Source organism: Aspergillus bombycis (assembly GCF_001792695.1).
Source record: "Aspergillus bombycis strain NRRL26010 chromosome Unknown contig00083, whole genome shotgun sequence".
Taxonomy (NCBI): domain Eukaryota; kingdom Fungi; phylum Ascomycota; class Eurotiomycetes; order Eurotiales; family Aspergillaceae; genus Aspergillus; species Aspergillus bombycis.
In genome coordinates, this window is record NW_019170085.1 from 122,121 (window position 1) to 147,302 (window position 25,182).

At 50.5% G+C, this 25,182-nt stretch overlaps 6 protein-coding genes across 6 annotated transcripts; 4 read left to right on the forward strand and 2 right to left on the reverse strand.

Moving 5' to 3' along the window:
* Positions 1-478: 478 nt before the first annotated feature.
* Positions 479-1,948, forward strand: ABOM_008181 (putative APSES transcription factor Xbp1; the record flags this gene model as incomplete). The annotated part of the gene is made up of 4 exons (XM_022535310.1): positions 479-812; positions 862-977; positions 1,033-1,117; positions 1,170-1,948. The coding sequence occupies 4 exons, from the start codon at positions 479-481 to the stop codon at positions 1,946-1,948; spliced, it is 1,314 nt and encodes a 437-aa protein (XP_022386466.1).
* A 321-nt stretch (positions 1,949-2,269) lies between these two features.
* On the reverse strand, positions 2,270-4,131 carry ABOM_008182 (MFS transporter; the record flags this gene model as incomplete). The annotated part of the gene is made up of 2 exons (XM_022535311.1): positions 2,270-2,593; positions 2,692-4,131. 2 exons carry the CDS (start codon positions 4,129-4,131, stop codon positions 2,270-2,272), a joined length of 1,764 nt encoding a protein of 587 aa, XP_022386463.1.
* A 531-nt stretch (positions 4,132-4,662) lies between these two features.
* On the reverse strand, positions 4,663-9,958 carry ABOM_008183 (DNA topoisomerase 2; the record flags this gene model as incomplete). Its single annotated transcript, XM_022535312.1, has 5 exons — positions 4,663-5,124; positions 5,172-5,389; positions 5,425-9,451; positions 9,523-9,834; positions 9,890-9,958. The coding sequence occupies 5 exons, from the start codon at positions 9,956-9,958 to the stop codon at positions 4,663-4,665; spliced, it is 5,088 nt and encodes a 1,695-aa protein (XP_022386464.1).
* Positions 9,959-12,397: 2,439 nt separating this feature from the next.
* ABOM_008184 (putative GTPase activating protein (Evi5)) lies at positions 12,398-15,241 on the forward strand (the record flags this gene model as incomplete). Its single annotated transcript, XM_022535313.1, has 4 exons — positions 12,398-12,793; positions 12,857-13,458; positions 13,511-13,867; positions 13,918-15,241. 4 exons carry the CDS (start codon positions 12,398-12,400, stop codon positions 15,239-15,241), a joined length of 2,679 nt encoding a protein of 892 aa, XP_022386461.1.
* Positions 15,242-15,771: 530 nt separating this feature from the next.
* Positions 15,772-16,350, forward strand: ABOM_008185 (uncharacterized protein; the record flags this gene model as incomplete). The annotated part of the gene is made up of 3 exons (XM_022535314.1): positions 15,772-15,831; positions 15,936-16,047; positions 16,160-16,350. 3 exons carry the CDS (start codon positions 15,772-15,774, stop codon positions 16,348-16,350), a joined length of 363 nt encoding a protein of 120 aa, XP_022386462.1.
* A 7,173-nt stretch (positions 16,351-23,523) lies between these two features.
* On the forward strand, positions 23,524-24,798 carry ABOM_008186 (uncharacterized protein; the record flags this gene model as incomplete). The annotated part of the gene is made up of 1 exon (XM_022535315.1): positions 23,524-24,798. The coding sequence occupies one exon, from the start codon at positions 23,524-23,526 to the stop codon at positions 24,796-24,798; it is 1,275 nt and encodes a 424-aa protein (XP_022386459.1).
* Between the last annotated feature and the right edge of the window lie 384 nt (positions 24,799-25,182).

The window sequence follows — 25,182 nt, forward strand, 5'->3', positions numbered from 1 at the left end:
TGGCAAACAGGGGAGTTATCTAAATCTTTCTGTCGGATGTCGTTAAGTATCCACTCCGGGTTCCAGGTTGCGCCGCTGGATGTACCTGACAAAGAAGATGTTGTGGCGTAGGGTTCCGCAGATGTTAATATTTGTTATTTTTGTAAATCTATGTTTTATTTTTACATTTCTTTTCTTTCAGGTTGTCAGAGGTTCAGACGAATGCCCGGAGTAGCGGTAGGCTTGGATAGCTACCCTCATATCCGTCTGCTTCTTTTTTTTTTTTTGCCTCCGTCATTGTCTCGCGCCTCCCTGATGCTGGCTAGAATCTCTAGAACCGTTTATCTGTGGCTGAGGGCCTAATAAGGATCGCTATTCCTGCGAAGTCGGATAAATCCCTTGTCATCTTGCCACCTTCATCGATGCTTTCTTCAGGGCGACACTTTTTTATGCTTCACTAGTACCTGGAACCACTGCTGTTTACAAACTCTATCGAGACATGGCATCCATAGAATCGCTTCTAAACCCGCTCCCTGATGCAAGTCAGTTCTCTCTCCCAAGCCCGGCTCCGACGAGCTCCGACGCGGCTCCTTGCAGTGAACCACGTCAGAAGAAACCGAAGATCGCGAAGGATGCTCCCATCTTCAAGAAGGGGAAAATTAGGGGAGAGCTGCGGTATCCACCCTGCGAGGAACGCAGCGAAGCACTAACCAAAGCGCATCACGAGTTCCAACTCCAACCCATGGGGGATATTGCCGAATATCCTCGACACATACCTTATAACAGCGACAAGAGGACGTTCCAAGAGAAGACTGGACGGGAAAGCTTTGAAGGTATGTCGTACTTATGAGCGTACAAAGACAGCGATTCTGATATCTACAGTGTTTCAGTATACGTTCAAGATCCCGGGCCAGGAGAAGCAGTGGACAGTGACGTGGGACTATAACATCGGGCTTGTCCGTACAACGCATCTTTTCAAATGCCAACAATACTCCAAGGTATGTGTATGCCCATGACATTAGACGCGGAATCGAACTTACCGGAGGATTTTAGACCACTCCTGCCAAAGTCCTGAATGCGAACCCCGGTCTTCGCGACATCTGTCACAGTATCACAGGCGGGGCGCTCGCAGCACAAGGTACCGATCATTTCCCATTACCCATCGTTCCATACCAACTAACTTTGGATAGGATACTGGATGCCCTTCGAAACCGCAAAGGCCGTTGCGGCAACATTCTGCTGGAATATCCGCTACGCGCTCACGCCGCTGTTCGGCCTCGACTTTCCATCCCTATGCGTGCCCCCCACCAATAGCAGTCAATACGGACGCATGCTCATAGATCGGGAAATCGTGCAAAAGGCGACCGACACCGCAAATTGCTACCGAATGCTCGAGCTCCGCTCTCCGGGAGTCACCTCCCTCCGACCTATCTTGCACCGTCCGAAGCACGACCATGGCGAGCCCGATCGCTCTGCCTCATCGCCGGACTGCAGCACCCCAGACACATACAATGGGATCCCAACCACTCCGATCCACAGCACATTCACCCCGGTGAACACACCCCGCAGCACGGATGCAGCGTCGTCGAGCCCACGGCAGGTCCTGGCTTCTCTTTCGAGAGTGCGCGGCAAAACCAACGACGATAGTGGTTCCGAGGTAACACATTCCTCTACCCCGTACCCTGAGAGTATGGACACACCGACTGAGTGTCTATCCGACACTGATGATGAGTATCACGCTAGCGACGGTGACGATGGCAATGTCATCCGGCCGCAGGATACAACGATTGATGATGACGAATACAATATCGAGACGCGCTCCCGGCGGAAGTACAGATCGGCGCTCTTCGCCCAGGAGGTGAAGGCTGCACATGCTCTGCTTAGCCTATTCATGCAGGATGCAACCGGCAGTGACGAAGAGTATGTCTGGGTTGACAGGGGGCGGAAGAGACGCAGGGCGTCTGCCTAGCCGGTCTTCCTACTAGTATACTGGGTTACTTACCGGGAAGACACGAGACGAGAAATGAGAACCATAGACAGGTCGGCGTTAGGTCTTGTATTGTGTAGTGATTGACTTGAATTAACATTTCATTATGATTAACATAACATGACATATCTATATCTATCTATTTAGTCATCTATCCACACCCCCGTTCATCTCTATATTCAACCCACAGATATTACAATCCCTTTCTTCCTTCCTTCTCTCCCTCCCCCTTCTACCTCCTTAACCCCCCAATAACCAACAGCCAACCCAACACCAAGACAAAAAGAAAAAAAAAAAAAACCCCTAAGAATCAACCGCAAAGCGCGACCACCCCCTAATCCTAGACCCCCAATACCAAAAGACATACGGCACGGGGGTCATCAGGGCACTAATACACGCCAAGATGGTAAGCGTATACTGGACGCCCAGGTTGCGATAAAACGGGATGCCGACCACGGTCATGCCCCCGGCGGCACAATACCGCGAAACCGTCATAAAACCCAGCGCGGAGGCCGCGTAGATGTCGTAGCTGTCAATCACGTACATGTAACTGGAGATGAAGACGGTGATGGTTCCGAAGCCGAAGACGGCGGAGGCGATGATTGGGGACCAGATTGAGATATGGCTCTGTAATATATTTTTTTTGGTTAGTTTTGGGAGAGGTTAATTTAGGGTATATGATGATGTTGGGGTTGGTTTAGGGTTGGGTTGGTTGTTGAACTTACGTAGTCTGTCCAGCCCATCCAGAATAACCCGATGGGAATGAATGGGGCGCCGAGCATGGCGAACCAGAGCCTGTTTTCGGGTCGTGTTGGGTGGGGGGTTTTCTTCGTATTTTCTTCTTCTTCTTGTACTTGCTCTTGCTGTTGTTCTTGGGAGCCTTCTGCGTTGACGGTTGCATCTGTTCCTGGCCTCGAGACTCCAGTACCAGAAACCCCAGTATTAGAAGTAGAAGAAGAAGCAGCCTCAAACTCCTTCTTAGTCCACACATAAACAACAGGAACCCACAACCCGGCCGCCGCAATGCCGACATACATCGCGACCCAGACAATATTCGTCAACCCCTGACTGAGACCATACACATCCTGGAAGATGAACGGATAGCCATCGAAGAAGGTAAACAAGACGATGTAGATAACGGTCATGTAGAGCGAGATGAGCAGGATAATGGGTTCGTGGACGGTGAGCGAGAACTGGCGTTTGCAGGCCCCAAGAATACGGTCGAAGAGAGCGATCTTCTGGACGTCCATTTGGGACCGGTACCGGTTGTCTCCTGTGACCTGGCGCAGGTGGGCGGCTTTCCATTTCAAGAGGAGGGGCCCGTAGGTCTCTGGTTGGAAGAGGAGGATGAGGCCCATGACGAGGCCAGACATGATCAGCATGATCCAGTTCGTCCAGCGCCAGGAGAGCGTGCCCTGGCCCATGTAGGAGGAGATGACGGGGCCGAAGATGGGCCCGCCGAAGGAGGTGATGGCGTAGAGCGGGAAGGTGAGGGTTTTTTCGAGCGGGTTCCAGAGGTCGGCGATGGTGCCGCCGGCGCAGGTCAGGGGTGGGCAGCCGAAGACGCCGGCTAGGAAGCGGAAGGCGAGCTGGGCGCCGATGTTGGGGGCGAGGCCGCTGGCCATGATGAAGATCATGAAGAGGGTGAGGGAGCCGATGTAGACGGCGTTGCGGCCGAGGATTTCGGATAAGGGTCCTGAGACGAGGGAGCCGGCGGCGAAGCCGAGGAGGTAGATTCCGGTTGCGAGGGAGGCGACGACCTCGCTGACGTTGAAGGCAGCGGCGTTTTGGGGGATCACGGCGGATTCGATGGAGGATGCGGCGCCGACTGCGAAGGCGAGGGCGGAGACGATCAGGGTGGCCGTGATTCGCGTCGTCATGCTATAGGTGTGCGGATTCATGGGATCCTGACCCTGCTCCCAGCCTACGAGGAAGACGGACGAGGGCGTCCCACTGCTGTCTGTGATGTCTCTGCGCTGTACGCCAGGGGGCAGCGCCAGTGGCCGCGACTCAGGTCTCTTCTCCCAGACCGTCTCGTCATTTTCGCTGGTGTTGCCGCTGGTGCCTTTGCCCTCGCCTTGTACGATCTGGCCCCATTCTGGATGGTCAGCAAACTGCTTGCGCACGGCCTGGCCGATGCGACGGTACTGGAGATAGGACTGCATGGTGAGAGAGTCAGTACTGGCCACAGTCCAGAAAAGAACGCGAGGAAATCGCACTGTCAATATAAGGCCCTTAAGCTGCTGAATAATAGGGCCATTTTTTTTTCCTAACTCGGATTTACAGTGGAGCGATTCGGCAGCTGTGGTGGGCTGGAGCCAGTGGTGATACTACTAGTAGAAGACGCTGATGGCTGCTGCATGGAAACCCTTCAAGACTGCCTGAATGGGTTATCGGGCCCGCACCCTACGGCCGATTTACCGAGTCGGAGAAAAAAAGCTTGTCGATAAGTGTGGATCTTCGGACTTCTCGCCGGCTTACAAATGGCTGGTTCGTTGCTCGGTGGTAAATGCCTTCCATTACTGCTATCCCCTAAGGCCGACTCAATCCCGAGTCCCAACGCCAAGATACAGAATCAAGAAACACAAGAGAAAGAAAACGAGACAAAAATATGTAACACAACAACAATGGCTGGCAATGGCTTGAGACCATCACGAAAGAAATTCTAGACGCTCAACGTCTCTTGGTGCATGACTTCACTCGCTATCCTCCTGGAAATCATCTTCCGAAGCATCTCCGCCGTCCTCGCTGTCATCCTCGATCACGTACGTTTTCTTGGCTGCTGCAGTCCTTCGTGCAGGCCGACCAGCGGGTTTCCGAGCAGGACGCACCTCCTCTTCTTCTGAATCGGCGGCCCTCTTGCCCCCAGCGGGAGAGTCCAAGATATCATTGGCCATGGCGTCGATATCGTCATCGGATAAGTCATCGGCTAACTGTTTCTTCCGGGTAGTGGTTTTGGCTTGCTTGGAAGCGTAGGCCTTGGCAGCGGGTGACAGAGTGGTTTGCTTGGCGGCCGCAGCGGGCTTAGCAGCAGCAGCAGCATCCTTCTTAGGACGACCGCGCGCCTTCGCGGTGGTCGGCTTCGCGGCAGTGGCTGCCGCCTTGCCCCTTGCGGCTGGCTTAGCTTTGGCGGCGGGTTTCACAGGCTCCTCGTCATCCTCTCTGCGACGTTATCATCCGACACCTTCACTTCCTTGGGCTTCACCAGCAGTGATCGCCGTGGTGATTTGGAGGGCAGGAGTTTCCCGTAATCAGTCTCATCATCGAAATCAGACGAGATCTTCGATGTCTTCGGAGGGCTGGTCTGCAATCCAGAGCTGCTTCCGGGCTGATGCTCGGAGAAAAGCTGTCGGGAGTCGGACGAAGTGCTGTCCTTGGCACCGATGCCTTTGACCATTTGGCTGACATCGCCCAGGAGATCATCTCCGTTGTCACTGTCAGAGTCGCTCAAGGTATACTTGACAGGTTTGCGAGACCGGCTCGGGGGAGCGGCCGACTTGGCAGCTCAGCCTTCGTGATCTCCGCGAAGTCATCATCATCAAGATCGTCCTCGTCCTCGTCGTCCTTGGGCTTAGGCTTAGGCTTGGCTTTGGCCGCTGGCCGGCCTCTCTTGGGAGGTGCCTCGACTTCCATTACATCCCCATCCACTTCTTTCGCTTTGGAGGTGGTTTTAGCGGCGGCTTTCGGTGCTGCACGACTCTTCTTAGGAATGACCTCTTCGACTTCTGATAGACCCATGTCATCATCTTCATCTTCCTCCTTGGGAGGCTTAGATGCTCCCCGGTTTTTCTTGGGAATTACTTCCAGATCGAAGTCGTCGTCGAAGTTGTCTTCGTCTTTGGGCGGGGATTTAGACTTCGCTGCCGGCTTGTTCAGGTAGCTGAGGAGGCCTCCTTTAGGTTCAGCCTTCTTGGCCGCAGCGGATTTCTTCGTCTTAGGCGCGGCAAAGTCCTCGTCATCCGGGTCATCTCCAAGAGCGGCCTTGCGCTTCTTCGCTCCCGCCCCACGGCCAGCCGTCGTCATGAGCTTCGCGGAGGTGCGCCGACCCATCATAGCCACCTTACGCAGGCGGCGATGTTCATCCTCGAGCTGGAACCTCCATTCACCGATGAACTCATCCAGGTCACGCTTCCAGATATCTTCCTTGGACATCTTGATCAACGCGTCGACCTCAACCTCCTTGTCGCCAATCTGGCGGCGGAGCTTTTCGACACGCTCCTGCGTCAAAGACCAAATGGGCATACCCAAAAGGTAATCATAGGCATTAGAGAGGACTTCCGTGTCCTGAGAGTCAGACTCCTCACCCTCTTCCTCGACGACTGGTTCTTCTTCTCCGGCCTTGACGGCTTCAGCCACCTTAGGGAACGCCTTGTACCCTTTCTCTTTCAGCTCCTGGACCAGGATATTCTTCTTCTTCTTGGAGATGACCAACTTCCCATCGATAATCTCCTGGACGAACCGCGCCTGGTTGCTGAGTCTGTCGAGCTCCTTTTGAAGCTGTGAGAGTTGATACTGCTTGCGCTTCTCGTAGAATTTTAGACGATAGGTATAGAATTCCTTGAGGATGTCATCAACAGTGGCATACTTCGTGATGCGACCTTCTGGGTCGAAAGCAACCAAGTTGGTGGTCGCCACCGTTTTAGACAACTTGAACCTTTCCTCCAAGCCTTCAGACAGAGCGCCCTTCATGTTCTTCTCATCTAATTGAATGATAAAATGTACCTTGGTATGGGTGTTGTAGTCTTTGTAGTCCTTGATAAACGAGGGAACCTTGTCAGCCTTGATGATCTCCTCCAGCTTGTCCTTGAAGTCCTGAGTCCAGGTCCGGATAGGAAGTTCGGTGATTTCAACTTCCTTATCGCCGGTCTCTTTGATGATACCACTGAACCTGAAGCGATCGCCACCGACATCGGTAACTTCACCGGTGAATCCGCGGAACCACGGCTGCATGGGTTGGATTTCTCCTCCGTCCATGAGTCTCTTGAGGTTGTCCACGATGTCCTCGGGGTTGTAGTTAGGGATGGATGAACTCCAGCCGGTACCGATACCGTCAGCACCGTTGACTAGGATCATGGGAACCACGGGCACGTAGACTTCCGGCTCAATCTTGGCACCGTCATCCTCATTGTAAGCAAGTAGAGGATCGTCATGAGCATGGAAGACACGTCGGGCGAACGGTGACAGACGAGTGTAGATATAACGAGCACTAGCACAGTCGGATCCACCCTGAAGACGACTACCAAAGTTGCCACTGGGTTCCAGACAGTTTACGTTGTTGGACCCAACGAAGCTCTGTGCCAGACCGACGATGGTCTGCTGCAGGGAAGCGTCTCCGTGTTGATACGCAGTCATACCCGAAACGTGACCCGCCAACTCGACCACCTTCATATCCTTCTTCAAGTTGCGGCGGAAACAGGTATAGAGAACCTTACGTTGACCGGGCTTGAGGCCATCCACGACCGAAGGAATCGAACGGATATTGTCCGCCATACTGAATAGGATGAGCTCCTTGTTGATGAAGTCGGTGTACGATATCTTGGACACGGAGTGATCCAAGAAAGTTCCTGGCTTGAACTGACGCAACCACTCCTTTCGCTCATCGGCCTTCTTCTTGGAGAAAGCCAGCTCAATCAGTCCCACCTCGTTGTCCTGCATGGTGTGGAACTCCTTGAGATGGCGGTCAAGGTCACGGAAGTAGACTTGTGCATCTTCGGTGGTACTGGTACCCAAACCCTTGTAGTACTTGTGGTCCCATCCGCGTTCGTGCCTGTGTTCCTCTTTCCAGGCTTCATACTCAGGCATGGTGAAGAACGAGCGTTGTTTCGTCGGATTTTTCGGGTCACCCTTCCACACTTTGACAATAGGCGTGATGAACTCAATGAGAAACTCGGGAATTTTCAATAAGCTCGGGAATTGGGCTTGTAAAAAGTTAATGAGCAAACCCTTAATGTGAGAACCATCATGATCCTGATCGGTCATGATCATCAAGTGTCCATAACGCAGCCCACGGGTGTCCGTGTATTCTTTCTTGTGCTGCAAACCAAGGAAGTTCTTAATGTTCTGAATTTCTGCGTTTTTCGAGATCTGTTCGAACGTGGCATCGCGGACGTTGAGCAGCTTTCCTCGAAGGGGGAAAACACCAAAGAGATCGGGGCCGACCACCGCACGGCCGGCCATGGCCAGACCCTTGGCCGAGTCACCTTCTGTCAGAATCAGTGTGCAATGATGGCCATCCTTGGTACCGGCCTTGTTTGCATCGGTCAGCTTGGGATTGTTCATACGAGCACGTCGGCCACCATCGGTCTTCTTCAGCATCTGATCGGCCTTTTGCTGAGCGAAATGCAGAATATTCGACATGACGTCGGTCTTCAAGATCTTCTTGAAGAAGTCCTCCTCGAGAACACATTTGCTGCCAAATTGAGATGATTTGGTGGTCAGTTGCTCCTTGGTTTGAGAGGTGAAGGCCGGGTTGACAACCAGCGCGTTGACGAAAATGAAGATGTGATTCCGAATCTGAGCAGGTTTCAACGTGGCACCATTCTTATTCTTTTTCTTCACTTGATCGGCCAATTTGGAACAGATCTGGTCGGCAATGTAGTTTACGTGGGTACCACCGGAGGTCGTAGCAATGGAGTTCACGAACGACACCTGCTGGAAGGAACCGTCCGAGACAGCAAAGCCAACCTCCCAGCGAGGATCGGGGCTGCAGGTGATGATCTCATCCTTGGCGGCAGGACCATCATCACCACGTTCCCGGCGAATCGCCTTGGTGTACATTTCCATGTACTTCTTGAAGTTGCGGACGGGCACCCGGCTACCGTTCAACTTGACCGCCACTTTCGCGGTTCCCGCCAAATCGTAAACACGACGCTTCACAAGGGCCTCGAAATCGTTATCCATGCCATCCATTCCAAACTTGGCGTAATCTGGCTTAAAGGTGACCTTGGTGTAGTCGTCACCCTTTGCGTCGGTAATCTTCGCCTTGCCCATCTTTGTCATGTTGCTGGTCCACGTTTGCTTGTATTTCTTCTTCTGCCGCGAGTCCTGAGTCTCGATGCTGAACTCGGTGGAAAAGACGTTACAAAGTTTGGCACCGAAGCCGTTACGACCACCAGTGACCTTTTGCTGAGTATCATCGTAGTTGGAAGAGGTGAGCAAATGACCGAAAATGAGCTCCGGCACGTAAATCTTCTCCTTCGCGTGCATCTCAATTGGAATACCGCGACCGTTGTTCCACACGCTGATTTCACCGGTTTCCCGGTTAATGGTGACGCGCATTTCATCCATGTTGGAATCATTTTGTTTGTTATCGGCGGCGTTCACGACGATTTCATCGAAAATCTTGTAGAGACCAGGGACATACGAGACCTCACGGTACTCCATCCCCTCCGACTCCGAGCTGTACACCCACATGTGCTGCGAAGTACGTTCGATGGACCCGATATATGTATCCGGACGTTTAATGATATGTTCAAGTTGTGTAAGCTGCACCTTTGGTTAGCTCGCGACTTGCAATTGACCCGGGCGCTACTTGCCTTCTGGTACTTCTCTGATACATTCGAGTCCTTGGGGCCGGCGTCAGCATCGTTCGTGAAGGATTCATTTTCCACATCTGCGAGAGGCTTGGAGCCGCCCTTCTTCGCTGCGGGGGCTTTCTTTGCCTTCTTCGGGGGTGTGTGTGACAGGACGGAGTCGTCATCATCGCGCTGATCGCCGTCTGACATGTCATCGTCGTCGTCGTCGTCGCTGTCCGGCTTGGCGCGCTTCTTTGAAGTAGCGGCCTTTCCGGTCGCTTTGCTTGTGAGGGTTGTTTGCGTCATCTTCCTAGGCGCAGCTGCTTTCCTGGGGGCTGCCTTCGCCTTGGGCTTCTATGCGACTATCAGTATTTACAGATGGATTGAGCAACGTGACAGTCCAACATACAGGAGCTGGCTCAAAGTCAGAGCTTCCATCATCCCCAAAGACGGAATCATCCAATATCGAGTCGTCCATAGTGAGAAAACTGAACGGCGAGGAAGAAAATATAGATTGAAACGTGCGCAACGAGTGACAAGAAAAAACTAGAAAAATAGAAGAGAAGGCATATGAACTCTCTCAAGAAGCAACAGAACCTGGGTGGCGTTGAGAATAAACAAACAAAACCACAACAAAGTCCCCCAGTCAGAAACTCCTCCTTTGTCGTCTCTTGTGTTGATTTTCTGTTGTTGACGCGCCGATAGCGACTGGTGGGTGGATGGCAGAAACTGTCCTTCCGCCATCGGTTCAGCATTGTTCCGCCCCGTGGCGGCGGAGCTTTGGCCGCAACAGGCAATTCCCAAACACTTGCGCCCGAAAGGGAAACAGTAAGCAAAACATCCAGGGGGCGCGGGGGAGGGGAAGTCAGCCTGGACACGAACCAGACGAGATTTCCGAACATAGCGAGTGTACGGCGTACGCGGCTATTCGTATCCTTCGTCATTGCACGATTCTCTCTCCTTCTGGATAAGAAAATAGGGCTACGTGATTCATTACAGTCTTCCACACCCAGTTTCCCTAGACAACCAGATTGATCGATATGATCCGATCCATACACAAGTATTGCTCATGTTACACAATTCAGTGTCGATGTGACGGTCCTTTATGTGTTTAACTAAAAGGTTTCTGATCCTGTCTTAGAACAGATGGGACATTCTAAATCCAGAACGATAATGGCTGTTCAACTCCGTACTCAATAGTGCGGCCAGTGGGCTCAGCGGAGATTTCCCCTTTTCCAGAGAGATATATTTGTACACAATACTAGCACTACTACTAGTAGCACCTACTAACGGCCGAAGCTATAGCCAAGCACTCTACTGTGTATATGCTCGAGTCACTAACCATTTGGAGTTAGCTCTGAAGAGAATGAATCTTCTAAAACTATGATGGAAGTTTCCATCATTATTACTTCGACATGCTTCATAATCATCCTTTTCCTGTTAAATTGTCTGAGTAGATTAATATTAATTAATTAATCTTAAGAGAGGTTGCCCAACGGCGAGCAAGGCTGGCCTTGGCATACAATACCCGATACACAGGATATTACATGGCGGCCAATGATGTCGCGCCAGAGATCACACCAGCCAATCAATCAGAACGCCATCATACCCGAAACGCATGAAACTCGTTCTTGGGCGGTATCATTACATTCAGGGGAAAAGCGCCATTGACGGGCCAGTCATGGAATTTCTATTGCCTTTGAGGTGGATTTGCCCTCAGGGACTGCATGCAGGTACAGTACAGACATTAGTACGGTATGCCACACAGGACTCATGGGAGTCAAAGTAAGTGCAAACAGGCCAGCAACAGTCGATGGTCAAAGATGATATGATCATCGCCGCCATGACTTCCTCGGGGGGGTTCCATGTCCAAGCTCCAAGTCGTCTTCTCCTCACCGTATCGAAGTGGATAACCACACCCATCACCTGCAGGGTTCAAAATTGTTATGGACGATTATAGTGCAGTGGAGACTCGGTCTGGATCGACCGGATCCAGAGAATCCCAGGACACCCACTGATTCCACGCTGTTTCCATAGGGTTTCTTTCGTCTCGAATTTCGGAGATTACCCCCCGTCAATACAATAGATTGACACACCGTTGGTATGAGAGTGAGGGTTGAGTGATCCATCCATGGTCAGTTGAGAATTCGAAGATCTATTTTCGGGGTTGGAGTGCCCCAGCGGAGCGTCTTCCATGGTTCGGTTCAGGGTGGAAGTAGCCTGGAAGTACCGAGTACCTGATCGAGACCGTGGATCGATTATGGTATCATGTCCACCAACTTACAATCCTTCCAGTTCCGCACAATGAGAGTCACAAAGAAGAAGAGGAAACCCATGATGAGAGAAGCGGAGATAATTATTGAAAGTGATCGGCGGACGAGACTCTTAGGGACTCGGAGGGGACGAAAGTGCTAGTAATTTGAATTTCCCCTGAGGTCGGCTGTCATGACCGTGTACTAGTGTACTAACGACTATGGAAATACTAGTGGGTTTAGGACGATTGGAGCGACCGACACTAATTACTCAAGCTAAACAACTTTCTACATTGCTATTTCTTCCTCAGGAGTCCGACCACTCAACTTTCTCCCCCCTTCTCTTTCTCTTGGGATTTTTTTATTCTATTTTGTACTTGAACTTGTCCTCCACTCGCTCTACACCCCGCTACGATATTACCGTCTTTCCCATTTACTGTGGTCGCACTCAGAAATGCTGTCATTATTGACGGCCACTGCTTTGATTGATCGTCGCCACTCTTCTTATCGTCTACTCGCTCTCCGTTAGCCCCTCCCTCGTTCCCCTCAAACCCCGTCGTTCCATCAGCGCGTCCTTTGCCAGAAACTCCCCTGAGGGATGAGCTATTGATCTCGATAATTCTATATAAAAACCAAAAGAATTAAGAAAAGGCAACTCGGACACCATGGACAACTCCGAGCCCACCACCCAAATCCATTCGCCCGGCGTGCCGAAGAATATCCCTTCGATTCATCAACATTCCGACTCAATGGTGACCGTCCCCTTATCCGACGTACAATCTAGTTCCGAGCATACACAGCCCGATTGGCGGACGCTTGACATTCCTCAGACCCCGATCGAAGCGACGTCGCCGCCAGGAGAGTCCGTAAATACGGACGACCCTACGAATACCACACCCACACGAGACTCGGAACAGCCGATTCTGCAACCCCGTACATACCGCGCCTCCGTTGTTTCACGAAGTAGCGAAGAAATCTTCCGCGGTGAGGTCGAGGGTATGGACTGGAGGGAATTGGAGAAATCTGAGGAGCAAGAACCGCGTGGGGAGGGATCCGATGAGGTGCGTATCATACGATGTTGATGGGCGCTAGAAAGCATGGTGGAAGGAATTAACCAGATTTAGTCTACCTCGCTTCTCTTAGCTCGGTTGGAGCAGGAGAACAATGCCCTGGCAACTGATCCCAAGTCGAGGTTGCAAGCGCAGCAGTTTCGCGGAGTGAGGAAGTCCCGGTCGCAGTCATTGCGTCAGGTTAAGCAATTGATCAATGATGACCCCCGGTCACTGCGATACTCTCAGCTTCCTCCGCCCCCGTTGACTGAGCTCGAGTTCTGGGCGGCCCTGGTCTCCGATTACCCACAAACGGCGCAGCGACTGCCGACATTGACCTCGAATAAAATCCGCAGTGGTATCCCGCCTCCTCTGCGGGGGGTCGTATGGCCTAGCTTGGCTGGAGCACGAGACACGACATTGTTAGCGGAGTACCAGCGACTTTGCGGCGAGACGAGTCCCTACGAAGGACTGATCGGGAAAGATATCGGCCGCAGCTTCCCTAATGTGGAGATGTTCCGCGATCCTAACGGGGAGGGACAGCAAATGCTCGCTCGAGTACTCAAGTGCTTCAGTCTGTACGATACGAAAATTGGCTACTGCCAGGGCCTGGGGTTCGTAGTTGGTCCCTTGCTGATGCACATGACAGACGCCGAAGCCTTCTGCGTCCTTGTACGGTAAGTCAGCATTTGCTCTCCCAAAAACTTGAGCCATAGACTGACGAATTAGGCTCATGGATCACTATGACATGCGCACATGCTACCTTCCAGATCTCTCCGGACTCCATCTTCGTGTGTACCAGTTCCAAAATCTTCTCGCCCGTCTTCGTCCGGCCTTATATGCGCACCTGGAGTCACTGCACGTCGAGCCTATCTATGTATCGCAATGGTTCCTATCGTTCTTTGCGGTCGCGTGTCCGATGCCAATGCTTCTCCGGATTTACGATGTCATCTTCCTCGAAGGCGCCTGCGAAACTTTGATGCGGGTGGCGTTGTCGCTCATGCAGCGCAATGAGAAAAAGATCATGGCATGCGCAGAGTTTGAAGACGTTATGCAGCTGTTGTTATCGAGGAGCTTATGGGATACGTAAGTCGCCGCTCTTTTCCGCCGGGAGAACCACAGCCTAACCGAGATAGATATGCTTGCCATGCGGACGATTTCGTGAACGACTTTGTCTCGTTGACTTCGCTGGTCACCAAGGAGAGTCTCCAGACATTGGAGGCCAGTTACAACCAGTCCCAAGGAGTGCCGACCGGCGTTTCCTTCCCACAGATGCAAGCAGCGGCGTCCCGCTTTCTGGGCCGTTTCTGGGCGGGGTCTAGCTCTCACACTTCTGCCAAGCCGTTTACCCTCAACCCCAATCACGCTAGCTCCTCGGCCAGCATTCGCCGCACCACTTCCAAACAAAGTATGACTTCGACGCTCAATTCGATTGAATCCACGTCGGATGCTAGCACTGCTCCGACGGAGCTGTCCACTGATGCGCCGAAGCCGCGTGTCAAGTCCGTCATGTCGCAGCACAAGGATCGCGATCTCCACACGCAGATTGAAGACTTGCTCATGGCACTCAGTGACCTACAGCGACAGCACGCGGACCTCACTCGGGAACTGCAACAAGAGCGCGAGGAGCGCGAAGCCGACCAGGAGCTGTCTAAATCGATGCTGAGTTACATCAAGGGGCTCGACAATCCCCCGATCGATCTGATCACCAAGGCGGAAGAGCGATTCGGAGCGACCGAAGCCCCTGCACGAGAATCGGTCGGCCAAACCAAGCAGCAGCTTCTGGAAGACCTCAACCGATGGAAGGAGATGCACTCTGTGGAATCTGGCCGGTGCCATGATTTAACGCGCCGGATTGACGAACACGAGAAAGAGAATACCTCTCTGCGAGAGCAGGTGCGCGAAGCGCGGGGTCGTATTCAGGATGGCTACCGGGAACGGCAACGGCTCGAACGCATGGTGCGTGAATTGCGCACGGCTCGAAACCCCCGAAGTAGTGCCGAGACACCAACAGATTACGGCTCGCCCGTCAGCGAACCGGGAGAGGGTATCCCAGGCGGACTGCGGGAGCTGAGACTGGTCCGCACCAACTCGCAGAAGAGCACTTTCACCCGAAGGACGAGTAGTCTCGGTTTGCAGAACGTCCTGTCCACGGAAAACAACAAACCGGCTGCCGAAGAAGCACTGCTACTTGAATTGGTCAATGCGAAGACGGCGGAGGCAGTAGCCAAGCAGGAGTTGGAAGAGATGAAAGTGAAGATGGAAGGAATGAGAAAATTAATCGCTGCGTCTCAGCGATCACCGTCGCAGAACGGCGACCGAAATTCTATCGTTCGATCACCTTCGTCCGCGGGAAGTCTCCATAAGGCGTCTACGGAGCCTGCTACTGGCGGCGGCGGCTTCTTTGGATGGGGTCGCCGGGGGGCCTCGACCAGCAACGAACAGTATGTAGAGAAATAATTGCGGGGACTCCGGTGCATATATATGGCTGGGTTTGTTTGTACTGTCCGATTGACCTTGCATGGCGGAGTTGGTGTGGTTGGTGTTCATTGGATGCATATATCCCACGTACCATAGGCTGTATTCTGGTGTACATACATGGAGATCTGAGGGCCTGGTGCATATTGTATTGACTTGACTTGTATACCCTCAACTATGTCGCTTACGCCGAGTTTGTTTTATGAGGTTCATTGGCGCTTGAAACCGAGAAACATCCGGACCTGTTAGGGCTCAGTTGCTTCCGAAGACTCTTCTCTCTACCTCGATTGTATCCATATGAGCATTTCATCCCCAGATAGTAGTTCATCCCAGGCTCATAATCGACCATCAACTGAAAGATCGACAACCAACGGACCGAGTGCCTCGGCCTTGGCATAAATCACCATTCATGTATCCATTCTATTCCCCCCTGAAGTTCCCTCAAACATGACCGATAGGTATCGACTTCAACCACTCTTTACTCCAATTCACGTAACAAGATCTAAACCAAGATGCCCACAGCCCTCCAGTCAACAGCCGTAGGCTGGCTCTTAATCTCTCTCGGCCACACGGTACATACACACCTACAAACCACCAATTCCCACCACATAATTCCCCCAAAAGAAAAAGAAAGAAAAAGAAAAAGAAAAAGACTAACGATAGATATTAAAAAAAGCTGTCAGCCAAAGACTGGCAATCCCTCCCCCAAGCCCGCACCCTCCCTAATCTCGCCTACACCTGTGCCCGAGCAGGCTGGTACCAGGGCAGTGGGTTCTTTCTGATGAATGGTACGTTCTCTAGCATCGAGAATTCGAACATTCGTAACCTCTATTGCTCCCCGCACATCTCAAATGCGAATAACATGAAATAACGGTTGCTGATCAACGAAAAAATACGTAGCCTTGATCAACTACAGCTGGTCGCAAAACCCGGCTCTGCTGAACGACCCTATTAACCGGGCTGTCGCGGCGCTGATGACGGCTATTGTGGGGGTTAGCTCCGGGTGGTATTTGAAACGTGGGGTGAAGAGTAATGGCATCGTGGTTGCGCTTATGGGGGCTTTGCAGGCTTGGGCCGCTTTTGGGAATTGATATTGGTAGTGCACCGAGTGATGATTGGATTCCTGTTCATGGGATGGTTTGTGGGTGTGGATTTTGTTGAAATTGAAGTGATATAGGGAATTTCCCTGGTTCTGTGGAATGGATGGTTTTATTAACTCGGGATAGGTAATGGGAGATATGTCTTATGTTGAATGATGAATGGAAGCGATGGAGTGAACTCAGCTTAGCTATTCCCCTAGCCATCCATGTATAAATACAATGTCTTTGGGCAGTTCATAGACCTCGATATCTACCTGTACGAGACGCGAACGGGGGTTTGAACTCTTGTGTTCACTTTCATACTCTAGCAGAAACGATGCAGCACTTATATCTATGCTTTTGGCTAGGAAAGGCTTGCTAATAGGTCAAATGGTGGCTTGCAACTTGCTTCGTCTTCAAAGATATCAATGAGCCACGGCTTGCCTTCTTATGTCAAACTGGCCGAGAGAGAGTGTGTGTGCGAATGGCCTGCTGACCTTGAAGCAAATAGAAATACCAGGGAGACATGCTGAGTGATATCTACGGGACCTCCATAGGGCTCTGTACGGCTTTCGATAGTGTTGAGACACCACATTGTCCGTTTGTTCACCGCAAGTACAGAGGCTACTATGCCTTCACCGGGGGACAGCAAGCAAAGAAATCGATGTGGCTATGTAACCGCTGATAGTTCTCCGTCATGGCTGGTTCAAAAGCCTTATGCATCTATAAGAGCGTCATCGCAACATGGGAAGATACAATCGTCTCAACACTCCTCTCAGCATAATATCCCCTATACCCGTTTGCTAAGATTACACTTCTGCAATGCCATCACAAAACAGCGTGATGTGTATCAGGAAATGAGCCCCTTTCATTAACTATAGCAACTTGTGTGGGGTGGTTTTAATTTAGTCCGCTGTCGCCCCCGGTCTCCGTCGCCTTTGCCTCCTCTGCTGCCCCCTCCCAGTCCCAACCCGGTGAGTTTTCCAGCTTCACTCCGCTTGCAGACCGACAGGGGAATGAATGCTAAAGGTCTGTAGGTGCCTTGAAATTGCTGTGCTAAGGAACTTTCGAGAAACCACCAGATGGGATGGTAGACATCTCCTACTCTCAAGACAGCTGTTAGCTTTCTACAAACACCCTGAAGAAGTGGGGGTTTCGGCTTATCTGAAGACGGTCAAATTGAACAAAAGCGCATTACCATCACCTCGAATCCCATGGTCGACACATTGTCTCTATCATTTATGCATTTCATGAGCTATTGAGGCGACGATAATGGCAAATTTTCGTTTAAACCCGTTGAGAATACGTGGAATGACAGGACTGGTGATGATACAGTCGGGCCGCTCGCTAATGAAACCACCAACACTGGTTTTGGTCTGCTGTTTCCGAGGATCTAATGAGTAGGGATATGGAACATCTTTGTGAATTGTCTGAGCAGAGAGAGGAACGACTTTGTGGCAGGTTCGATACCTCAAAAAAACTACCTATATGTCATTTCTTTCGACCCCGAAAAACATGCTGAACTCAATATAGACAGTCATATTATGGCCTATATGCGTGATCTTGGACCGGATCAAGGACGTTACAAGGATGGACGAAGGCTATTGCTCATTCGGGAACAGAGACATAGCAGGCCCTTCCCTTCCCTTCATCTCTGGTGTTGCACCCCGTCAGGGGATGGAGCACAAGCCCTTCGCCACCTCCTGCGGAGGAAGACAGCTCCTCTTCAGATGACTGAAGATGACACAGGTTGGCGCCTTCGTTGTCTGCATGGTTGCGGCGGTGTTTGTCTAGATCATCATCATCATCATCATCATCGATACAATGATAAAGGCTCTAGCTAGTGGCAGGATACATGTATTTGCCGGGCTTGGGAGAGGTGGGTAGGATTTAAGCTTCTCTCCATGTGGTTGTTGATATCGGTATACTCCTTCACACAGCTACGACAACGATAAATACTGGTGCATACAGTCTACCTGGGCCACTATTTCCCCACGAAGACATTATCATGCTGGGGTTAGGGTTTAAAGAAGAATCTTCTGTATGCAGGCTGTACAGTTACTTCAGGAGCAATATTCCTTGCGAGCCCATCTGTCATAGTCGATTGGAACGCCAAACCAACGACGGCCTTACACATAGACCATCACCGACACCGTGATATGGAATCGCGTGTTCCGAGACGAATGCCACGAGGAAAAGTCCCAATACGCCAATGGTAACTGCATTATGCGCGGGCTACGAGGCTTATTCCCTCAATGTTAGAACCTCCGCGACAGACGGACACTATATGTCTGGTTCATATCTGACATTCCATTTGAGATCTCTCCCGCCGATATTGCTTCTTTTGTGGAGATACTTGAACGGCCCTCGTGGGCCACACATGAGGCTTTTAAGTTATGTACCCAGGATCGTGTGAACGAGCTGGGGAGTCGGTTTAAGCTCCAGGGGGTATCAGACGAAGTCACTATAGGGAATCATTCTGCGAGCCAAAATCCATACGATCTAAAGACCCCTATTTCTGAGCTCGAGCAATTAGATTAGCTTTTACGCGGAAAATCCCTAGATCCAGGCTATGCTTCCCATTATCAAAGATGATATTTCCTTCCACCGCGAGAAATCCGGTGCAACTCTCCTGCAGCGCAAGTCTTAGTATGTGTAATACTAACTCTTTGCCGTATTGATCAATCGGGGTAGTGACGTCGAGATCCTTGGTAACATAGCACGGCAGTGCTATTGGTAGCACCGCAAGCTGCCTACTTTTGAGAAGATTGACTGAGTTTTATCAGTGGCACAGCTGGAATCATTCTCTACATAGCTTGCCCACACCGTCTCGAGTTGTTGATAGCTGTTTTAATGAGGAAGACGATTGGCGGTCATGGCACGATAAAAAATAATCTCCGGTTCGTTTGGCCGGGGTCAGATAATTCCAGGAAGTTCTTGTCATATTTTGCAATGAGTATGTTAAACAATGGCTGTTCGATCAACTCGCTGGTCAGGGGGCCACCGAAGCCCTAAACTGGCGGACATACAAGACAACGTCAAGGGAATTATGTCGCTGTCAGCTGAAGAACAATCGTATTAACCGCCCCAAGAAGTGTGATTTCCACGTCCAACTCTTTGAAGAGCCAGCTCCAGCAGAAAAGGCCGAAAGTTTCGTTATCAAGCTATTAACAAATGAACTACTCCTCACCTATTCACCATGAACCCAATCCCTGAACTGGATCAGGACGAACGCTTGGCGTTTGTCAAGCAGACACCATTTAGAGTAGGAGATATTGACTCACTCACGGGCGCATTCCTGTGGTTAACAGATCTCAGCGTTCTTGAGACCAGCCAACTTCATCTTGATCCTGTGACAGGAAATGTGCCGGAAACACATCAGGTCTGGGCGTGTATAGCTACTCGTTCCGGTGCAACCGAAGGAGATCATTTACTTGCCTTTCGACGCGTTGTCAATCTCTGGACTGGACTGGTCCTGGTTCTTCACAAACTTGGGACTGGTGTTTATCTGTGACTAATCGAATAGCCAGATCTGCCGTCCTCGACTTGTACAGACCGCAATAAACATAGTCCTGCAGTCAGGTGTCGAATGGTCAGAAAGCCAGATTGCCTGCTTCAATTCGATCGGATCTTTCTTTTAAGCTTTCTACTAAAGGGGTATTTCAATACCCCCGAACAGTATCCTTTTGATAAGAGGGTATACTGGTATAGGAAAGACACTCGTTCTTTCGCGATAGTTTCAATTTCAATTTCAATTTCACTAGGAATACTAGTCACCTTTACCCCTTCATCTACTACAATGCAGATGCTATTTGAATGTCTATAGAACAGGAAATGCATTCGGTCAGACCATGTATGCACTCCCGAGATCCCAAAACCGGAGAGCCACCCACTCCACAACAAAGAGCTGCTCATGGTACAGTTGAATATAACGCGTGTTCTTGCACTGTCCGGCTCTGCAGATGCTAATAACTTTGGCATTAACAGCGACAGCGACGAGGATATGTATGATGCTTAAAGACCTAATAGGGTTTCACAAGCTCGTGGGCCAACGGATATAGGCTCGCCATAGAGGCCCGTATAACCAAGTATGCGGCCACAACATTGGATTTGGAACGAGATATCCGAACCGCCTTGTTAGAAGAGCTTGGTAAATCGGAAGTGGATATCTCAGACCAGTTTGGCGATGAACCAGCCAGACACAAGCGGCCCTCCGGTCCCGTTAGACTGTTCGACGTACTGTTATTGTTCACGTACTATTATTGGGTCTGTTCGAGACATAACTTCTGCATATACTATTGCAATGTCAATCTTGGCAGCTGTAATACAGCTGGATAAGAAGGATTCGTGCTGACCGGGGGCTCCACGTCGTGGATTAAAACCTGTACAAGACAGTTTGCAGAGAGGGCCATGAGTCCGAAACCATCGGCACACCTCGTCGTTGACCTTGTGGACTCTTATGGGAAATTGATATCTAGCCATGAGGTTATTCTTGGCAATGACGACTCGCCTATTACTGGATCGGAGAGCGTCTATGCAACGGCCGTTTCCAGGACTCGCGTGGGCCGAGGTCGCTCGTCTGCAGGCCCTGCCTCCGAGTTTCAAGGCCGTTGAGGCTACGGAGGCTCTGGTTAAGCGTATAGAGGATGCGTATCGAAAACTCGAGAAGCTGAGCCAGAAGCACCGGTGTCTTCCGATTTTGTGGAGTTTTAAGCCGTAACATTTTCCGTCTGCTCAATGAGCAACGGGAGCTCGGGGGCAAGGAGCCTCTTACGGAGGGTGATCTGGAGGGCTGGGTTAGGGTGGATGACCCATCCACTATTTTCCTGATGACTATTGGGAGTGTATACATTAATACCTGGCCGTCGGAGCTAGCCAGTCGCTTCAAAATAGGCGCTGAGTTCATGGCAAGTGGATCTACCCCTCGTACTGCAAAAGGTGGCTTCACCCCTACTTTCATCCTGGGAGCTAAAGGGCTCTTACTCACACTCATTGAGTAGTATGGCGCGTATTTTCCCCAAGACCAGTCCATTAGTACTCGACATATTCCAGGCTAGACAACCAAACCAATAAAGAGTACGATACTCCGGGCAAATGTTTACCAGCCAATTTACCTACGGCCAAAGATAAGAGCCCCATTCGTCAAGCTTCGAAGACCATATACCAAGGTTTCTTCTCAGCACAGGTCCGTCGGAATACTGGCCAACAAGGGTGTCGAGAACTAGACTAACTAAGTTGCAAATATAGTTGGAAGTACCAGCGCAGCCGCATATTCAGGCATCCGTGCCTCCATCTCCACTCCAAAACCTGATTGCTGCACCGCATGATACTTGTACGAAACAAGTCAGCCATCAATACATCCTACTTGGTGACGATGATCGTGTAGCAAAGATATTCGTGAACTGCTCCTCGAACAACAGGCGAAAGTGCGATATACAAAGTCCTATGGGATGGGATACCGGTAATCGCTAAATATTGGAGTGAGGCTCTTTATGAACGGTTCGTCACAGTAGTCCTTGTCACGTCACTCAAACCAGCCGGATAGGGTTATCAAAGCCCTCAACATGTATGGGAACTGCCGAGTGGTTCATAGATGGAAAGTACATATTGGTGTCGGGCAAAAAGTATTGAACAAGTGTCGCGGGCTTCTCCTACCCTGGGTCCAGAATCAGAGCCTGCTGATTGCCTTGAATTGGTGGATTGCCACGGAATACTGATTTCGAGCTTTGAAGTCATTCTATTCCTGGTATCTTAGGATGTATACGACACACCTGCGCACCTTCCACTGTTTTATGTCATCGGAATATGTTGTAGTGCGTCACTTCTCCGGTATGACAGATGTTGGTAGGACATTGAGTCTAAGGTACTAGCCATGTATCAGCTAGTACTTTTGGCCGAGTGATATTGAGCATTTCAGCAGATACTGTTACAGCGGTAATAGTGGACTAGCCGGGGATGTAGAAATATAACAGACTACACAGGAACTTACGCATTGACGAAACTATATAGATATACAATACCCGCGGCAATATTACTACAAGGCCTATAGACTTAGGAATGGAACTGGAAAGCCCTACTCGCTGTACCGGCAAGACAAATTCTGGGAGATGTTGAAAATTGGTATCTTATACAGGCAGATTCTGGAAGAATAAGACTATTGAGTAAGGCTGTATCAAACTAGCTACTTCCTTCAGATCCCAAGGCAACACTCAACAACTATTTCGAAGAGCAGGTGGGCTTCCCAGAGTAAAGAAGGGGCCAATACCAAAATATAAGTGATCAGGACTACCCGACAGGATTAGGGTAATCCTACATGTATGTGCCTTATCCCTGATTCATGCTCATGTAATCTGCGCCCTTGTTCAGCGAAGGATTTAGATATGCATCAACTTAACCTCCACTCATGAATTATACATCTATCACAGTGATATGCAGCTCAGCAATAAGAAGCCATGTATCAAGTCACATAGGCCCACTGCAAGCGTCCCTCGGTTGCTGATTGTGCCGCACCTACGAATTGGAATTTGGGCCCTGTCCAATCAAGATGAGGACCAAGCAAACTATCTCACAGAGCAAGTAGCCACTAGCATCTGGAGATTGCGATATTTACATTCCTGAGTATTTATGGGGTTTAATGCTCTCCGCTCAGCCTCGATGCCCTAGTGTCTTGTTGAACACATGGAAGAATGACTGAATTTAGAAGGAGTTGCTCGAGCTGTCGTCCAGGATACTTGACTTACTGGCAATACGCCAGTCATATCTTGGCGAATCAGACATGTTAGTGTCGGGTGTAGCATCGACATTGACGAGGCTGGTCCACACTGTACCTTGCAGACCAATACAGTTCATACAACGAAGCCTTCATTTAAAATTAATATATGAAGTCTACTAATGGCAGCTGAAGAGGGCTAGAATCATGTATGGTTCACAGAACATCGCAGCCTGCACATATCAAACCAAACAGGGCGTGCCATCTGTTCAGTGCATCCTTACAGAATGCGCTCAGACGCAAGGCTGAACATGCCATCCCACTTGGGCGTGTATAATCGGGCACCAAATGGTTGCACTGAGGAGCTCACTAAGAAGGATATGTACTTCATTGTACTACTTCGTCGAACTTTTGAATGTGCCTGACATAGATTTGAACCTGTAACGCTTCCTTTTCTCTTGCACTGCTATTTCATCATGTCTAGTTATTCGTTGCGAGACTATCTGACCCGTGAAAACCCATGTCTCGATAATGAGAATTCTCTCGGCGGCCTCCCGACCCGAGCAGAGGAAAAGCTAATATCTGAGGTAGTGAACTGGGCAGATTTCAATATTGAAACTCTGGAGAGCTGCTATGGAGATGTTCTAAATAGACATTGGGCAGAGCCGCTGCCTGACATCTCTCCTGACCTTACTCAGCTCGAGCGCGAAATATTCGATGAAGATTCTTTTGAGCACCTTCTGTCGAGATCAATTGTGCCTCAAGTGAACGAAAGCATTGAGAGAGCCTTGAACGGGCTTGATGAGGATAGAAACAGATCAACGATCAGCATGACTCGAGGCGGAAGAGCAAGGAAATCGCGAAAGCTCACCGCTGATACTTCGGGTGCTATGAAGTTCCCAGACTGGGCTGCAGCTCAGGATGCTGGTCAAGGCCACCTGAATCTCTGCCCCGGTGAGACAAAATTGTCCAATAAATGGACTCTAAGTGCGAATAAGGACAGAACATGGTACTGGCCATTATACCAAGTGACAACCTATTGTGCAGACATTTGGGATACTCGGTATGGCTATATTATCACCCAAGATGAACTTGTGGCTCTGAGATTGTCGAGATTGCCCATTGGGTCTGGTATAGCCCTGAATCGGTCACCACGTCAGCATAGCATCTCCAGTGGTGGAGGTAGCCAGCGGTCAGTTGAGATGGAAATGGAGACTCAATCAAGCGTGTCATGCGACTCCGGTGATATTTCAGCTATGTCCGTAAGTGATGGGGAAGATCGGCCGGACTGCCAGTTTACCCAACAGTCTCAAGAGCTACGAAGCAGTCCACCTGTTCACCAAACCACCAGCTCGTCATTTAGGGATGATGGAAGAGGGAATGAGTATGTCTTGGAAACATGTTCGGTTCCCTGGAGCGCGCACGGGTATGGAAGGCTAACCGTGAAACTTGCTCTATGGTGGCTACATATGATGGCAGCTGCACCACACTGCGACATTTCCATTGCTGATGGAAGATACCCTGGTCTCGATACTTGGGTAGATGAAGGCGATAGCTATCGCCATTCAACGACTGGGAAGAGGAGCAAAAGCCTCCCGCCTAAAGCTAAAGTCACAGAGGCACCAAGGAGTTCTCCGGTCGCTTCTGAATGCCAGGGTGGGATTGATATCTCCTTTTCCGGCAGCAGCGTATTAAGCTCGGTTCCGGACATGCTCCAGACTCCTCCAGGATTGAGACATATAAATTTCTAGAGCTAAGCTGTGATAGATTCATAATGATGTGATTGATCATGCTGTCTGTCTTGGGTTCATGGATTTTCAGACTGTCTAATTGAATTGAAATCTCTTGCTATAGCTTACTCTCCGTTCATGAGTAGTCATGGAATTGGGACCTTAACACTTGAGAAAGAGAAAAGCAGCATAGATGAGCGTTTGTAGTAGTAAAAGAAAGCACCGACGTTGAAATCGACAAAATGTCCCTGCGTCCATAGGCTAATGGCGGCTTCACGCAAGTCTGCAGTCCATATCCACCGTAAATAGCTCCGGGTTCGTCTCATAGAGAGCAGCCTCTTCCGTAGACACTGCTCTACCATCGAGATTACAAAGCACCCAGCACTTAAAAATGGATTCGACGTT